General features: G+C 48.0%; 2 protein-coding genes across 3 annotated transcripts in view; one reads left to right on the top strand and one right to left on the bottom strand.

Annotated features, from left to right (window-relative positions):
- LOC138823365 (tumor necrosis factor receptor superfamily member 10B-like) overlaps positions 1 to 5,071 on the top strand; it is a 17,141-nt gene extending 12,070 nt beyond the window's left edge. Inside the window, exons 6-8 of one of the 2 annotated variants that reach the window (XM_070016649.1) lie at positions 307 to 374; positions 751 to 921; positions 2,250 to 5,071. In XM_070016649.1, the coding sequence (XP_069872750.1) occupies positions 307 to 374; positions 751 to 921; positions 2,250 to 2,402 (392 nt within the window). In that variant the 3' untranslated portion in view covers positions 2,403 to 5,071. The remainder of the gene's footprint in view (positions 1 to 306; positions 375 to 750; positions 922 to 2,249) is intronic. The other variant, XM_070016650.1, reaches the window with a different exon arrangement.
- Positions 5,065 to 17,210, bottom strand: LOC138823366 (rho-related BTB domain-containing protein 2-like). Its single transcript, XM_070016651.1, has 3 exons — positions 17,121 to 17,210; positions 9,924 to 10,029; positions 5,065 to 7,667 (listed from the first exon to the last, which is right to left on the bottom strand). Exons 2-3 carry the CDS (start codon positions 9,940 to 9,942, stop codon positions 7,450 to 7,452), a joined length of 237 nt encoding a protein of 78 aa, XP_069872752.1. The 5' UTR covers positions 9,943 to 10,029; positions 17,121 to 17,210; the 3' UTR covers positions 5,065 to 7,449.

Here is a 17,210-nt window from a genome sequence, read left to right as displayed (position 1 = left end):
CACTTGAGCCACACCTCCCCTTTTTGCCTTTTGGGTGGCTAATTGGAGAGAAGAATCTCATAGACTTCGGCCCAAGCTGGCTCTAAACCACAATCGTCAGATCTCAGCCTCCCTAGTAGTTAGGATTACAGACATGAGTCACGGGTGCCTAGCTTGCCTGTGTTACTTCTACTCCCAGTTTCTCTCCCATCTCCTTCCCATTTGGAAGCTAACCCAGAGTGGGTGGGCCCACTCTGCCTAGGGAGGGGGCGGGGTCTGTGGAGGCCCCGCCCACCCACTAAGGGCGGTTCCCCCTTTCTGTTGCAGGCCAGGGTGAAACGGATAGCGTGCGCCTGCTGATGTGGAGCTCAGGAATTACTTCCCGCCTTAGCAGAGTGAGTCCTGGGGGAAAAGCTGCTGCTCCACAGTCCCAGCTCAGAGGAGGGCTTGGCACCGTGCGTCCTATGCTGCTGACCTGCCAACCTGCTGCCCTGCTGCCTTTCTCCTGGGTGGCCTGAGGCTCTGGAGGACATTTTTGAGCTCCCAGCGGGCTGTCATGGTGTCCTCTTGCTAGGGGGGAGACATGAGGACACAATCCCGCCCTTGGGAGTTGGGCAGGGGGTTTACAGCCCCAGGGTCCTGGTGACAGCAGCAAACCATGCATGGCTAGCTGAGCATGTCCTCATTTCACGTGGCCCACGTGGGAGGGGGTGGGGACCCAGCATGGAGCCCTAGATGTGGAATTCTGAGTCACCTCTTTATTTTCCCAAGATCTGTTGCCGGCGTTCCACAGGTAAATCTGCTGTTGAGGATAATAACAACAATGAGACCCTAAGCAGCGGACCTTTGCCCTCTAGCCTGCCTGTTGAGCAAGAAACGAGAGGAGAAAACCCAATGACAAATGCTGATGAACAGTCTCCAGGGGAGGCAGATGGTCTGCTGGTAAGTGGTGGGCAGGAGGTGCTAGTCTGAGGGAGCCAAGGACTGGCCAGGATGGCTGCGGGTGGCATAGTGGGTGGCTGAGGTGCTCTGCAGAACCGTCTACCTCGGGTTTGTGCCCAGGCCTAGAGCAGTGCAGGCATGCCGTGGCTCTGCATGTTTGTTCATGATTAATGCTTGAGAGCCGGGCGCGGGTGGCTCATGCCTGTTATCCTAGCTACTCAGCAGGCTGAGATCTGAGGATCACGGTTCAAAGCCAGCCTGGACAGGAAAGTCCTAGACATTCTTTATCTCCAATAAACTATCAGCAAACCGGTGACCTGTGGCTCAAGTGGTAGAGCTCTTGCTTGAGCTGAGGAGCTGAGGGACAGACCCCAGGCCCAGAGTTCAAGCCCCACAACCACCACCACCACCACCAACAACAACAAAACAACAACAGTTCTCATGCCCATAGCTGACAAGACCCCCATGACAGTCAGTGTTGGGTGTTGAGGGTTCCCTGCTGGACATTGGGAACCGTAAGTCTCCTGTCCTCCTCTTTCTGGTCCCTCCAATCTCTCACAGCCCCTTCTGCTGGGGTTTAGCCCCAGTGAAAGCTGGTCTGTTCTCTGTGGTACCGCTGTTCCCAGGAGGCGTCTGAGTTCCTGACTGACCTGTGGCTAGGCCCAGTTGAGTGAGCTGCAGGGTAAGCCACAAACCAGATTCCAAAGACTTGAGGCAAAAACAAAGAAAGGAAACTACCACCTGGATCTCAATGCTGGTCACAGGATGGAATGATAACATTTTGGATGTATTGAGTCAAGGAAGATGTCAGGTCCAAATGAATGCCCCTGTTGCCTGGCACTGATTCAGGGAGGCTGTTGGAAAATGTCAGCTCCATTTCCATGCCACGGTGACGTCCTCTGCCCCCCCCCCCCCCGTGTTTCTGACTTCCTCCAAGTCGCATTTCCTCCATCAAAGCCTCTGAGCTCCTCATGAACAGATCATTCAATAAGGGTCTGCGTGCTGTCCCTTACCTTTTTCACTCAAGGCTGGCATTCTCCCCTTCCATCTTTTTGCTGGTTAATTGGAGATAACAGTCTCATGGACTATCCTGCCTGGGCTGGCTTCAAACCACAATCCTCAGATCTCAGCCTCCTGAGTAGCTGGCATGAGCCACTGGTGTTTGGACACACATTTTTTCCCCCCTCATGCTGTACATGCATCTTGGGGCAGGATTATTTCCTCAGATCCTGAGTACAGGTGTAGCTGGGGGAGGGGTTGTGTCAGCAGGTTCACATGCTCTAGAAGCTCATACATTTCCACCTTTTCTCTCCCTCGACCTGATGTAGCATTGTCCATGTGATTCCAGCTCACCTGTCCGTTCTTCTAGCTTGACGTGGCCCTACCTCTACTGTCGAAAAGTCCTTTCATTGAACACCTGGGACAGGCTCATGAGGCAGAGGAGCTTCTCTGACAATGACATCCTCATGGCCAAAGCTTGAGCAGCGGCTGATGTGTTATATGAAATGCTGCTCAAGTGGCTACAATGGGCAGGGCAGCGTACCTCCATCAATGCCCTGCTAGATGCCTTGGAAACCCTGGAAGAGAAATTCGCCCGGGAAGCTGGGCGCCGGTGGCTCACGCCTGTAATCCTAGCTACTCAGGAGGCTGAGATCTGAGAATCGCGGTTCAAAGCCAGCCCGGGCAGGAAAGTCCATGAGACTCCTATCTCCAATAAACCACTAGAAAGCCAGAAGTGGTGCTGTAGCTCCAGTGGTAGAGTGCTCGCCTTGAGCTGAAGAGCTGAGAGACAGCGCCCAAGCTGAGTTCAAGGCCCATGACCTACAAAAAAAAAAGAAAAAAGAAAGAAAGAAATTCGCCAGGGACACAATTGAGAACCACTTGGTTCTCTCTGGGAAGTTCATCTATGGAGATGATGTGAGCTCTGCTAACTCACAGAAGTGAAAGAATTTCCTCAGGAAGGTGCATATTCCCTAGTGTGCCTTTTTTTTCTTGGAGAAACCAAAAACAACCTCTTAGGAACAATATCTAAAGTTTACATGAACGGGACTTAAAGAAACTATCCTAGTATAGATCCACCAGATATCCCACTGGAATGGATGTTATCACTTTTTCAAGAAGTTACTGAGCAAACTGAAAATGAAGTCTTTTTTTTTTCTTTTTAGTGGGGAGAGCACCCTTGTATGAATGTAAATGTGTCGGATGTAGTGTTGGCGTTTTTTCATAGTACTTTTTATCTGAATAGAAATTACGGATTGCGTTTGGTGTCATGCCTGTAATCCCAGCACTTGGAAGGCTGAGGCAGGGGCTACTTAATGACAACCTGTCTAGGAAAACAAAACAACCCTCAGGTGCTGGTAGATCATCCCTTAATTTTAACTTAACTATTGGTGAGGCTGAGCTACAGAAGATTGTGGCATGTGAGATTTATCTTATTTTTTATTTGTCTATTATTTATGGATGGATATGTATGTTGCCTATTGATTCCTTATGTTTTCTGTATTTGTATGAACAGGTGTATTAAAATACAGTTGCTGCGTTGTTTACAGGGTTACTTAGCAAGCTTCAGTAACAATAGAAGCAGAAAATATAGAAGGGAGAAAGCAGTAGCTTCCTCCTCTGTAGTATTTTACTGTTTTCATCCAGTTTTCTTCAACTCTAGCTGGATAACTTGAGACCAGTATTACAAAACGGACAATTTTATATTAATTCATTATGGGTTGGTTGTATTGGGGCTTACCTTATTCCTATCTCAGCCTCGAAAATCTGCTGGGATTACAGGTGTGTGTCACATTTCACAAAATGATGTGTTTTTGGCTCTCTACCTCTAGAGAGCTAATGTAACTGTTCTTGAACTTCCACTCTTCCTCTGTTGCCGAGCTGGGGAGGTGGGAGAAGGATCCGATTGGAAGTGCTAAGTAATCTCCGTGTTATATGCTGTACCCAATGTGTGTTCGTGAACTGGTTCTGTCTGGCCTCCCACTAAAGAGCCAGGGATCTGTTCCCAACAACTGCCATGGTCCCAACTGGGAAGGCTTGTAAATGTGAAGTGTTTGCTAACACAGGACCAAGATGGTGCTTCCCATCTGAACCCCAGAGCCATTCTTGGTTCCTATTTGGGGACCATATCCCTCTGTAGCCAAATGACTTCTGTGAACAACACTGAAACATCAATTCTTAAATACTATGACGGTGAGACTCAGAATGGCCAACATGTTCAGATTCTGATGTTTCTCCTTTCTTTCATTTATGCCTACCCTAAGGTTTGAACTCAGGATCTGGATACTGTCCCTGAGCTTTTTTGCTTAAAGCTAGCACTTTACCACTTGAAGCAGAGCTCTTATTTTCAGCCCCCCCCTTCCTTCCTTTTTTTGATATATGTGATTAATTGCAGAGTCTCACTGACTTTCATATCTGGGCTGGCTTTGAACCTCAATCCTCAAGTCTCAGCCTCCTGAGTAGGATGACTCATGAGCCATCAGGTCCTGGCTCTTTCTTCTATTTTTACATCTCATTCAGCACCAGTTGCAGGGATCATACCTGGAATCCAGCTCCTAGGGGGAGAGAGAGACTATGACATGATGGTTGCTTGAGGCTAGCCCTAGCAAAAAATGAAATCAGTGAGAATTCATCTCAGTCGATAAGAACAGTATATACTTGCAGTTCAAGTGGTAGAGCCTGCCTAGCAAATTCAACTCTGAATTCAAACCCTACTATCACCCTCTTAAAAAATAACAAGATAAAGTACATCTGTGTTCAGTATCAGCCCTTCCAGCGAAGTCTTATCTTACTCGGTTTTATGGAAATGACTGTTCCCAGGGCTTGTGGAACCTTTCTAGCCCCAAGTGTCCAAAGCCTGGCCCCAACTGGAAGGGGCTGACAACATGAGACCATAAAGTATTAGTCTCCATGGCGGATCGTGCTTCACAATGACAATGGAATCCCCAGTCCGTGGCTGTCCGTGTAGCTACGTGATTTTGCACCCCAGCTTTGCTGTTCCCTGTACCCACAGCAGGCTTTGTGCTCCCCCTGCTGTTTACCAGCCTCAGAGTCTAACCTCGGGACCATGTCCAGGATGTTACACAATACAAGGCAGGCCAGTGCATACAAAATACTCAATGTATTTATGAATTCATGACCAAATTAAATATGAAACCTTATATAAAAAGAGGTGTGTTCTTTGTTATTTTTTTTAACCCCAGCACTGAGTCTGGGGGACGTGAGTGTCCTGGTGGTGGTTACTGCTCCCCCCCTTTGTCCCTCCTGTCCCTCCGTCTCGCCCTGCACTGGGGCGTCTACTGCTTCTGCCTCCCTGGAATCCAGAGCACCCGTTTCTGGGGGAGATAGAGTTCTGCATTCTGCACCTCCTCTCTCTCCCATCTGGTTTCCCCCCAGCCCCACTGGGCTGCAGGGGTCCCCGAGGTGCAGGTTGGCTATGGAGCTGTGGGGCAGAGGATGGCGGGTTCCTGAGGGGGTGAGCTGGCCCTGGTTGTGGGAAGATGGGAGTTTTATGGCCTCTTTTCTGGCTTCTCAACCTTGCTGATAACTACTACATTTTCCGAGAGTCTTTCCATCTTCATCAGTGGTGCCAGGTTGCTCAGTCCTTGTAAGCACCTGAGACCACCCCCACCCCCAATACTGTGCTCTCAACCCACAACTTCCTGGAGGCCAGATATATCCCCAACTCTTCCCGCAAGGAAGGCATGGGCACTACACTGGTCTCCTTCCCCTATGGTCCTTTTTCCTGCCAGGAGTCTTGAAGCCATGGGCAGGGAGGCTGTCCAGCCAGCAGAGGGCAGCACACAACCAGCTCCCAAGCCAGCCACCTCAAGGGACTTGGGAGGAAGCTATAAGCCTTGCAGAGTTCCCTGCACAGACATAGCGACCTGCTTGAGCTACCACCACGGGGTCCTTCTGACAAGGACTGAACCTCAGATCTCTAGATCTTGGTACTCCATGACTGTTGCAGGGCTGCCTTTCTTTCTGAGTTTGCTCTTCCCAGACCAGACATCTGGCACCCTAGGATCCAGCCAGTCCACACGCCCAGCCTCTTAAGCATCTTCTCACAAGTGGGCCACCTGAGCTCATACCTAAGGCTCCATCACCTGTGTCTCAAAGGATGCTGGGTGGTAAGGTACAGATTAGGAAACAAACAGTCAACTCTGGGTCCTATTTTTGTCTTGATGGTGCCAAGCTCCAGTTTTGATCTTCTAGTCATATCCTGTCTCCTCTTGGATTAACCTTGTTTTCCTTTCTCTCCTGTCCAGCTGTGTCCTTTCTCCTGATACCTGATCCTTGCCCCAGGATTCCCCAAAGTGTGCACTCCACAAGCATCTGTGGGATCACCCTTAGAAAGGGGGCGGGGCAGCCTGCGGCAAGATGGGCAGACAAGGGCTCTGAACCCAGAAGCCGAGCCTTCCATTGACCAAGGCCAACTCAGGCTACCAGGAAGCAGAGGCCAGGATCTGGAACTGCCTGAGGGTCAGGACCACCCCCAGGTGAAAGGCAAGGAGCTGATTGGACAGCCTAACCCTCCCGCTCCTCAGAGGCCTCTGATCTGCTTTATAAATACGTCAGCTATGCTGGGTCCTTTTTTCTTTTTCTGATTTTCCTTCTTAGGGAAAGCAGAGGGTAGAGTGGTTTTGTTGGTGGTGGTGTTGTGTTTGGTTTTCTTTCTGTCCCTGGGATTGGTGGTGGTTTTTTGCTCATTTTGCCCCATCCCCTAACAAGCAGTCCTGCCCAGAGGTGGAGGAAGGGCCCTGTGGAGACCCCACCCTTCCTCCTCTCCACCCCAGCTGATGGCTACTGCTGTCATTTCCAAATCTTGAGGAGTGCAGGAGGGGACAGAGGTTTCTCACTGCACCAAGAGGTAACAACACCTCCATAGCCTAGAGCTCTGAACCACCTCTGCACCTCCCCAGGCCCGCGACAGCCAGCCAGGAGAGATGCTGGCGGAATGAATACCAGTCTACATATGTCCTCTAGCAGCTCAGCTCCAGAATGCAGACGCTGTGCTCGGAAGCCTTCGCCTCTACCCTGACTTCTCCACAGAGAACCGGAGTAGGCTCGGTGGGGATGTGCTCCCGGAGCTTCCGGAACCTTCAAGTCCACGGATGGAAAGACATGTCGGGAGACAGGCAGGACCCTCACGCTCACTGGGAAGGGGACGGCTCCCTGCCCCGAGCAGAGACCAAAACACACAGAGAAGCCCTCTGCTGGAGCCTCTCTCCTTGGACTCCATAAAATCCTTGGGCCCATAGAACACCAGAGCTCTTAGCTCATTCCTGCAGCCCACCTCCTGGCAGGTGTCTCCTGTCTGCCTGGATGTGGGAACTCTGCAGGCAGGCCCTGGGCTGAGCCCGCTCCTCTGTGGCACAGCCATGTTGGCTGGTGAGGCCAGCTCTGCCCCTAGGGTCCTGGTTACATGCGTCCCCTTGTCCCCGTCAGGTGGAAGGGGTGATGCAGAAGAGCAGAGGCCAGGGGCAAACGGGGACAACAGCAGCGGGGTCAGAAGAAGGTGGCGACACCTCAGACCACAGCCGAGGAGGAAGACGGGGAGGCTGAGCTGGCTGCGGAGGAGGATGGGGAGGAGGGACTGTTCCAGAACAGCCACCGCCGCTTGGGCTGCCGCCTCAGATGCAAATAGTCCTCCTTCTCCCGCTCCTTCTGTGCCCTCTGGTAGTGATCCTCTTCCTTCAGGTACCAGACAGGTGGCCACCGGTGCTTCTCAAAGTACTCCTGGTTTTCTGGGGGCAGAATGCAGGGCGACGGGTCAGGAGGACCAGAGGAGGAGGGCCAGGGGAGGAAGAGCACCGGATGCGGATGCACACTGCAGGGAAGCCCTGCCACAGGACCCTAGACCAGCACAGAGCCTATCCTGCCAAGATCCAGGCCAGCAAATGATGCCGGGGATGAGGGAGGAATCAACTCCACGAGCCTGTGCAGATACAGCTGACCCCAGTTTAAATCTGAGCTGAGTTACTCCCCAGCAGCCTATCCGCAGTGGGAAATACATCAACTGAAAATGCATTGAAACTACGTATGGTAATCCATGTCTGTATTCCCAGCTAATCAGGAGGCAGAGATCGGCGGATCACAGTCCAAATCCAGGCCTAAGAAAAAGTGATCAAGATCCTAGCTGAAAAACAAACTAAATACAGAGGTGCTAGGGTGTGGTTCAAGGGGTAGAACACTCGCCTAGCAGTCACCAGTACCAAAGAAAGAAAAGAAGACAATGGACTGGCTCCCCTGACCTCTGAGCATCCTGGCTTAGTACAGTTCCCTATAGAGCACCCCTTGTTTCCCCTGAGATCACAGGAGCCCAGTGGGAGCTGTAGCTGTGGCTGCAACCCAGCATCACCAGAGAGGATTAGACCTTGTAGGCCAGCCTGGGAAAAGATCCAAATTCAAAATACAGTTTCTACTCAACTCATATTGCTTTTGCACCATGGGGATCCTTTGTGTTAAGAATAAAGCAGGTTGCCAGGCACTAGTAACTCATGCCTGTAATCCTAGCTCCACAAGAGGCTGAGACTTGATGGTCAAAGGTAAGCCTGGTCAGCAAAGTCCCTAGATGCTTAACCACCCAAAAGCCAAAGGTAAAAGTGTGGCTCAAGTGGTAGAGCATCAACCTGGAGTGTTGTTAAAGATAGGGAACAGCACTCAGGTGCTAAGTTCAGGTCCCAGTACTGGTCACAAAGAAAGGAAGAAAGGAAGAAAGGAAGAAAGAAGAAGAAGAAGAAGAAGGAGGAGGAGGAGGAGGAGAAGGAGGAGGCGACAGCGGCAGAGGAGGAGGGGGGAGAGGAGGAACAGCAGGAAGGAAGGAAAGAGGGGAAGAGAAAGAGAGGGAGGGAGGAAGGGAGGGAGGGAAAGAGGGAAAGAAGGAAAGAAAGGAGAAAGAAGGAAAGAAAATAAATAATGGGAGAGGAGGGGGGAGGGGAGAGGGAAAGGATAAAAGAACGGAAAGGGAAAGGGAAAAGGAAAGGAAAGAGCAAAGATCCAGAAACAAGGAAAGGGGCAGCAAAGCCAGCAGAAGAATCCACAAAGACAGGGATGAGAGTTGCGAAGTTTCCAGACAGAGCAGAAACTCCTAAGGAAATCTAGAGGTACAGGCCATCTGGAACTGGCTAGACCAGAGGGAGGGCTGGTGTTATTCTGGAAGACCTGGGAAACCATGCAAAGTATAGAACCAAGAGAGTAGTATGGATGTACCTGGACTTCAGTGAGGAAAATTCTGGGAGACAAGGAGACAATGTGGAGACAAGGAGAGACAGGGCTGAGAGGAGGGAGGGTGCAGTGAGCCCCACAGAGGGGAGAAGGGAACCCAGGCGGGAACCCAGCAGTGAGCAGAGGGGCATGTCTCCCTGGAGCCCCTGCAGTGTACCTGAGAACCTCATTAAGAAGGGAAAGAATGGGGCTGGGAAGGTGGCTCAGTGGTAGAGCGCTTGCCTTTCATGTCAGAGGCCCTGGGTTCGATTCCTCAGCACCACAGAAGCAAAAAATTAAAATTAAAAAAATTAAAAAAAAAAAAAAAAGGAAAGAATGGCACTGGACATGGAAGACCTCTGGGCCCAGGCAGATCAAGCTGTGGACCATGTCTGTTCTGGGGTGGGAACATCTGCGCAGTGGGTCGTGAGGGCGTTTAGAACTGCTAAGTACTTTTCTGTATGTGTGTCCTGGGCCCCAGCACGGAATGGATTTATTTTCAGTGTGCTACCCATGAGTCTGAACACCCTAGCCCGACACCCACTTTGTACCACTAAGAAAACAGAAGCCCAGATAGGTAGAATGAGCTGTCCCAGGCCCCCCGCTGTCCACCCAGTGCTTGTCCCAGCTACCCCTCTGCTTGACTGGAGTCACCTTGGCAGACTGTCCTCCTCTCCGAAGTCAAGGGAGGTCAAGGCGGCTTAGAGATCCCTGGGGTTCAGCCAGAGCTCAAGCTGAGTTCCCTCCCACAGGAGCTGAGATCCCCAGCGGGCGGCTAGGGCTACCCGCGTGCTCACCTGGGGACATGGCCTTCATGTCTCGCGGGAACTTGCGGCACACATTGTTGTAGTTGGTGCAGATGTGGTGGAGACACCAGTCGGCCAGCTGCTAGGCACAGTGGAACTGGGAGGGAAAGAAACACAGGTGGTCTGCAGCGACGTCTGCGGTCGCCCACGGAACTGCAGCTCTAAGCTGCTGGGCAGGCAAGCGGGCAGGAGCCAGAAGGAGCTGACCCAGAAGTACAAAAGCCGACCTGGGATCCTGGGCATCGCTACCAAACCCTCCATCAGCTCACTCTGGTCCTGCCCATGGCGTTCACAGCTACCAGATCTCCACAGCCATTGAGCCTCTGCCCTCCTCTGATCATACCCCACACGACTTCCTTCCCCTCCCATCGGTCCCCTAAAGTGGTCTCCACCAAGCTTAGTGGTAAGAGTTAGTGGTAAGAGTCTCACCAACTTTTCCACCCTCAGCTGAGATTACAGGCATGAGCTACCGGTGTTTAGCTGGTTTTCTTTTTAACAACCACTGGAAAAGTGAAAGGACTGCTCTAGCATGCTGGTTCAACTATAATTCCAGGGCTGGGAATGTGGCTCAGTGGTAGAGTGCTTGCCTCGCATGCATGAAACCCTGGGTTTGATTCCTCAGTACCACATACACAGAAAACGTCAGAAGTAGTGCTGTGCTAGCCTTGAGCAAAAGAAGCACAGGGACAGTTCAAGCCCAGGACTGGCAAAAACATAACAAAAAAAAAACACATATAATTCCAATACTGAAGAGACAGAGGCAGAGGGATGAAGTTTGAGGACAGCTAGAACCACATTGTCACACCCTGTTTCACAAAACAAACCAACTTGCCCTTAAGAAAAAAAAGTGGGTAAAGGAATTTCCTTGTTACTTTCAGTTTAAATAACAGTATCTGTGGTTAAAACAGGTCTTTATGGCACCACTCACTGGCTGTGTGACCACAATCAACTTGTAACCTTTTCAAGACTAGTACTGTATTTCCTAATATGTACTGTGTGGTTTACTAGATGCTATCACCCATTCATTTGAATAAGCATTTGAGGGTGAAGGAATCTGATTAATTTTAATTCCCTACGCTTGTGCAGGATTTCTCAATGCTCTTCTCCAAGCACTTTGATGATCAATATTTTATTTAATACAGCAACCTTTAGCTAGAAGTGGGAAAAGAATTTGTCATCAACAGATCCTGTGAATGACATCTACGAAGAAATACTATTACAGCGGGTGCTGGTGGCTCATGCCTGTAATCCTAGCTACTCAGGAGGGTGAGATCTGAGGATGACAGTTAAAAGTTGACCCACGCAGGAAAGTCCCTGAGACTCTTATTTCCAATAAACCACTCAGAAAACCTGAAGTGGCTCTGTGCCCAGGCCCAGAGTTCAAGCCCCACTACCAACAACAGCAACAAAAAAAGAAATGCTATTACAGATCTGTCTTGTTTGTGGTCCCATGAACCACAATGGTGGCGTTTAGTAAGATTAAATGCTGAAATAACCCAAAATCAACTTATCATTGATGACAGGACATGACCTCACTTTTTTATTCTTACAAGATTTAGAAATAGGGCTAGAGAGATGGCTTAGTGGTAGAGTGCTTCCCTAGTATGCATGAAGCCCTGGGTTTGATTCTCCAGTACCATATAAACAAAAAGCTGGCAGTGGCGCCATGTCTGAACCAGACTTAAGTGGTAGGGTGTTAGCCTTGAGCAAAAAAAAGCTTAGGGACAATGCCCAAGCCCTGAGTTCAGGCCCAAGGAGTGGCCAAAAAAAAAAAAATATAGTGTCTATTTCTTAGTAATGTCTTGTTTTTTAAGTAAACACACTATGCCATGAAGATTTACTACACAAGTTCACTTTTTCCAAGAATTATATTTAATAAGGGAAAACCTAAACGGCAGTGTCTTCCTCAAACTGTCTGGTGTATATTAATGACCGATAGTACTAAACTCCATACTAACTTAGCTTTTTATTCATTTATTTTTTATTTTTTTGGGTCTGGTCGTGGGACCTGAATTCTGGGCCTGGGTGCTCTCCCTCAGCTCTTCACCTCAAGGCTAGTGCAATACCATTTGAGCCAGAGCGCCAGTTCTTGCTTTTTTCTTTTTTCTTTTTTGCTTATGTGGTGCTGAGGAATCAAACCCAGGGCCTCATGCATGCAAGGCATACACTGAGCCACCTTCCCAGCCCCAGCTTTTTATTATTTTGTATGCATTGCACGCCTTGTTTTTGAAGAATCTGAGGATCCTTTGTCACATTCTCACATTCAATATCTGGAATTGTGACTTTTGTACACATTGGAACTAAGCAATCCAAAAAATGTACAACTACTCTTTTTTTTTTTTTTTTGTCGGTCGTGGGGCTTGAACTCTGGGCCTGGACGCTGTCCCTCAGCTCTTCAGCTCAAGGCTAGCGCTCTATCACTTGAGCCACAGCACCACTTCAGTTTTCTGAGTATTTTATTGCAGATAAGAGTCTCATGGACTTTCCTGCCCTGGCTGGCTTTGAACCATGATCCTCAGATCTCAGCTTCCTCAGTAGCTAGGATTACAGGCATGAGCCACCAGTACCCATCTACCTTAGATGAATTTAAGGAAGCATCAGACATTTTATGAAATGCTAAGTTCAAAACTTACATTGGGGCTGGGAAGGTAGCTCAGTGGTAGAGCGCTTGCCTTGCATGCATGAGGCCCTGGGTTAGATTCCTCAGCACCACATAAGCAGAAAAATAAAAGCCGGAAGTGGTGCAGTGGCTCAAGTGGTAGAGTGCTAGCCTTGAGCTGAAGAGCTGAGGGATAGCACTCAGGCCCAGAGTTCAGGCCCCACGACCGGACCCAAAAAATAAAATAAAATAAAATAAAACTTACGTTGGTAACTTGAGAAATGAAGTATTTAGTTATATTAAACTTAAGACTTTCTGAAAGTAGAATCATGGTGAGTTGCTTTGAAAGGTATGAAATCTCAGCCTTCTTAGGTAAAGAGGCTTTTTATTAAAGTAATACAAAGGAAAAGGAGACAAATAGAATAAAATCAGTCTATTTGCAACACAATTTCAAATTTGGAATGGTTCAGTTTGTCAGTGTGTTTACATTGTCTGTTCTTTATCTGGATTATGAAAGCAAGCACTTTTTTTAGTTGAAGTAATTCTATACTGGTTTAAAAAAAAAAACATAATGCCATTATTGTGGGAAATCTTTTTTTTTTTTTTCTGTGCCAGTGCTAGGCTTGATCTCAGGACCTGGACACTGTCCCTTCACTTTTTCCACTCAAAGCTGGTGCTGTACCACTCAAGACACACCTTCACTTCTGGCTTGTTACTAGTTAATTGGGCAGGAAAGCCTGTGAGAACTCTTTATCTCCAATTAATCACTAAAAAGCCGGATTGTAGAGTTGTGTCTTGCGCAGTGGAGCTCTAGTCTTGAGCATAAAAAGGTTTGACTTCAAACCACAGGACCTGCACACACACTCAGCCTCCTGAGTAGCTAGGATTACAGGCATGAGCCCCCCCCATACCAGGCAATCCTGTGAAATTCTTATCTCCAGTAAACTACTCAGAAAAAGCCTGAAGTGGCTCTGTGGCTCAAGTGGTAGAGTGCCAGCCTTGAGCACAAAGAAGCTAAGGGACTGTGCCCAGGCCCTGAGTTCAAGCCCTAGGACTGGCAAAAAAAAAAAAAAAAAAAGGTGGCGGTGGGGAGAAGAGCTGTGCTTGTGGAGCCAGGCATATTCAAACTCATGGAGACTCCCAGAGAGCAAAATTTCAACTCAGGGTACTGAGACGGTGGCACAGGGGCCATCTCAGCCCCTTCTTGACACCATCCCAGAAAAGGATTTGTGTACTAGTCAGGTAAAAAGTCTAAAGGGAGAGGTAGTGCACACACACATGTCCGTGCTGGGGCTTGAACTCGGGGTCTTGTACTCTTTGCCTGGCTTTTTCTGCCCAAGGCTAGCACTCTACTACTTGAGCCATACTTGTGCTTTAGCTTTTTCGTGCTTCACTGAAGATAAGTTTTTCAGTGATTTTCCCTGTCTGGGCTCACTTTGAATAGCAATCCTCAGATGTCAGTCTCCTGAATAGCTAAGGATTACAGTGTAAGCCATCAGCACCTGGCAGAAGTGGACTTTTTCATTGTCAAAGTAGGTTAGAGATAAGACATATTAGCAAAAAACATAAAGACGACTTTGTCATGAGCAAAAGCACAATTTACCAGAATAATATTGTTAGGTTTATGAAAAGAGGTAGCTGAGTAAGTAAATACCACACTCGTGGTATTCAGGTAAGGGGTAGGTTTATTCATCGTTCTGGTTGGCACCAGGCTATGTTGGCCCTCCACGTGGGTGGGAAAGGCCTGGGAAAGAGAGAGCTGGGAAGAGAGAGAGAGAGAGAGAGAGAGAGAGAGAGAGAGAGAGAGAGAGAGAGAGAGAGAGAGAGAACTGTGAAAGAGCTGAGAAGGAAAGAGCTGAGAGAGAACATCTGGCCAGGGCTAGGCCTTATCTAGGGTATGGGTGGAGAAAGGTGTGGCCACAACAAATCAGACATGACCTCAACCAATGCAGATGTGACCTCTTCCAGTTGTGCCAGTTGCCTAGAATGCAAGCACTGGGTGGAGACTTCTTACCATCCAGGAGCCGACCTTACACCCAGCAACTAGGTAAAGGTAATAATAAAGATGCACTGCACACATAAATTGTCATGTGAATTCAAACCCCTTTGTACAACTAAAGAAAAAGCATTTCAACAATGTCTTCCCCTCCCTTTCCCCACCCCGGTTGGTCATAGGACCTGGGTGCTGTCCCTGAGCTTTTTTATTCAAGGCTATCCCTCTACCACTTTGAGCCAAGGCAACACTTCTGGTTTTCAGGTGGTTAATTAGAGTTAAGAGTCTCCTGAAGTTTCCTGCCTAAGGTGGCTTTGAACTGTGATCCTCAGATCTCAGCCTTCTGAGTAGCTAGGATTACAGGTGTGAGCCAGCACCCTGGCAAGTTTCAATAATTTTGAGGACCAATGAATAGAACAACTAGAGAAAAAGATTTAGAAAATAACCAATGAAATAGTAGATTATGAGAAAAAACCCTTCACTTAGTATACGTTTATGTAAAGGATGTTCTATCTTTTTTGTGCCTGCACTGTCCCTTAACTGGACACTAGAGCACTCCTACTTGAGCCACACAGCCACTTCTATCCTTTCCACCTCCCTGGAGATAGTTTCAGGGACTGGTGTGGCTTTGAATCACAACCCTCAAATCTCAGTCTCTTGAGAACCAAGATTACGGTTATGAGTCACTGGCACCCGACCAAGACATCTAATTAAAGACCAAAAACCTTCATAGAGACATATACACCCCAAATAAAAATATCACCTCTAAGTCTAGGTGGTGATATTGGTCAATTCTATAAAACATGTATGAAACACATATTACTGATTTTATACAACTCTCCAGAAAAGTTTAATAGAAACCAGTGTAGTCATTAATAAATGAGCTGTACAGAGACATTACAGAAGAAAATCATAGGCAATGTCTGGTGAATATACATATGAAATAGAAAGTAATACCAGCTGGGTGGTGGTGGCTGATGCCTGTAATCCTAGCTACTCAGGAGACTGAGATCTGAGAATTGTGGTTTGAAGGCCCCTGGGGCAGGAAAGGCCATGAGACTCTTATCTCCAGCTAACCACCAAAAAAAGTAAGTGGAGCTGTGGCTCAAGTGATAGAGCACTGTCTTTGAGCAAAAAAGCTCAGGGACAGCATCCAGTCCCTGAGTTCAAGCCCCAAGATCACAGAAGTAAAAAGAGAGTAGAAGGAACCAAGGAAGACAGGCAGGCAGGCCAGCCCAGTCACACCCAGAAATAAGTGAGAAAGTAATCATCGTGACAAGTGAAATATAGCCTAAGAATTCAGTTAACATTTGAAAGTCAAATTTATTTTATTAGCACAGAAAAGGAAAGCCCATACAATATTTTGACAAATTTCAGCCAGCTTTCTTGGTCAGAATTCTGAGTAAACTAGAAATGAAACTAGAAATTTGATCTGATAATGCTTTCTTGAAGAAAAAGTACATGAACATCGTATCCAACTGTCATAGGATATTTTCCTTCTAAGGTCAGGAGTCAGATAAACATTTAACCATCTTAATTCATTAACGTGCTCAGAGAAAACAAACTGTTGTTACTTAAGAAATCATAGTGCATACAAAATCTTAAACAATATACAAAATAACTAGAAATAATATAAACAAGATAAAAAAGTGTACTAAACTCCATTGTATTTCTGTAAAGCAGTGACACTTTGAAAATAAATCTGTCAATTCTACTAAACCAAAAATATTTAGGAATGCTTTTAAAAGACCTGCAAGATGCAAACATCTGCAAAAACATCCTGAAGATTAAGTAAGGAGAATCTACATAAATCCATTTGATGATCTGGAAGACTCAAGATGGTGAAGATGTTAATTCCTCCCAATGATTTCTACATTGCACACAAGCCCTATTAAAAATGTCAGCAGGACCAGGTGCTGGTAATTCGCACCTATAATCCCAACCACTCAGAAGGCTGAGATCTGAGGATTGCAGTTAGATAACCAGTCCAGCAGGGAAGCTTAAGAGACTGCCAAAAACTAGAAGAGAACCAGTTTTGAGGGGAAAAACTAAAATTGACACCCCTGAGTTCCAGCCCTGGTACTGGCACTGTATAAAAGATCCAGGAGGCTTTTACAAGGTGAACATTTTATTACAAATAAAATGTGTATGGAAATACAAACCACAGGAAAGGAAGCCCCTAACTGCCTAGGCTTCAGTAAGGTGGGGGATGGGGTGGAGAAGTAAGTTTTGGTTTTTTTCAATAGTGTTAGAAGACCGGGGTAATAGGTTTGAAGAAAAATGTGCACCATAACCCGGTCCACTCTGGACATGTGGACACGAGGATGTGCGACCGTTGCCGGGCATCCCTTCCTGGACCTGCCTCCCACCGCTGAATAACCACCCTCGGTCCCCGCCTCGGCTGTCCAGGCTTTCCCCGCAGCCGCCCTGCCCAAGTCCACCAGCGATCTCACCGTGGGGGGACGCAAGGTCCAGTGGTAGGGCGCCCGCAAACCCCGGTACCGCCGAAAAAATAATAAAATAGGGAGAGAGAAATCCATCCAAAAGGCAAGGTCCCTGGGGCTTGCCTGAAACCCAGGAGCATGGTGACGTTTACCTGGCACCGAAACCCAACGACAGGACGCGAGCCACGGGGCACGGGTTAGCCAGGGCTGCAGGGAGATCCTCACTTCAGCCTCGCCCCTCC

The sequence above is a fragment of the Dipodomys merriami genome, unplaced genomic scaffold (genome assembly GCF_024711535.1).
Source record: "Dipodomys merriami isolate MVZ:Mamm:240054 unplaced genomic scaffold, mDipMer1.0.p SCAF_12, whole genome shotgun sequence".
Classification (NCBI taxonomy): Eukaryota; Metazoa; Chordata; class Mammalia; order Rodentia; family Heteromyidae; genus Dipodomys; species Dipodomys merriami.
The sequence above is the reverse complement of the archived record's forward strand: the minus strand, read 5'-3'. Positions and strand labels throughout refer to the sequence as shown.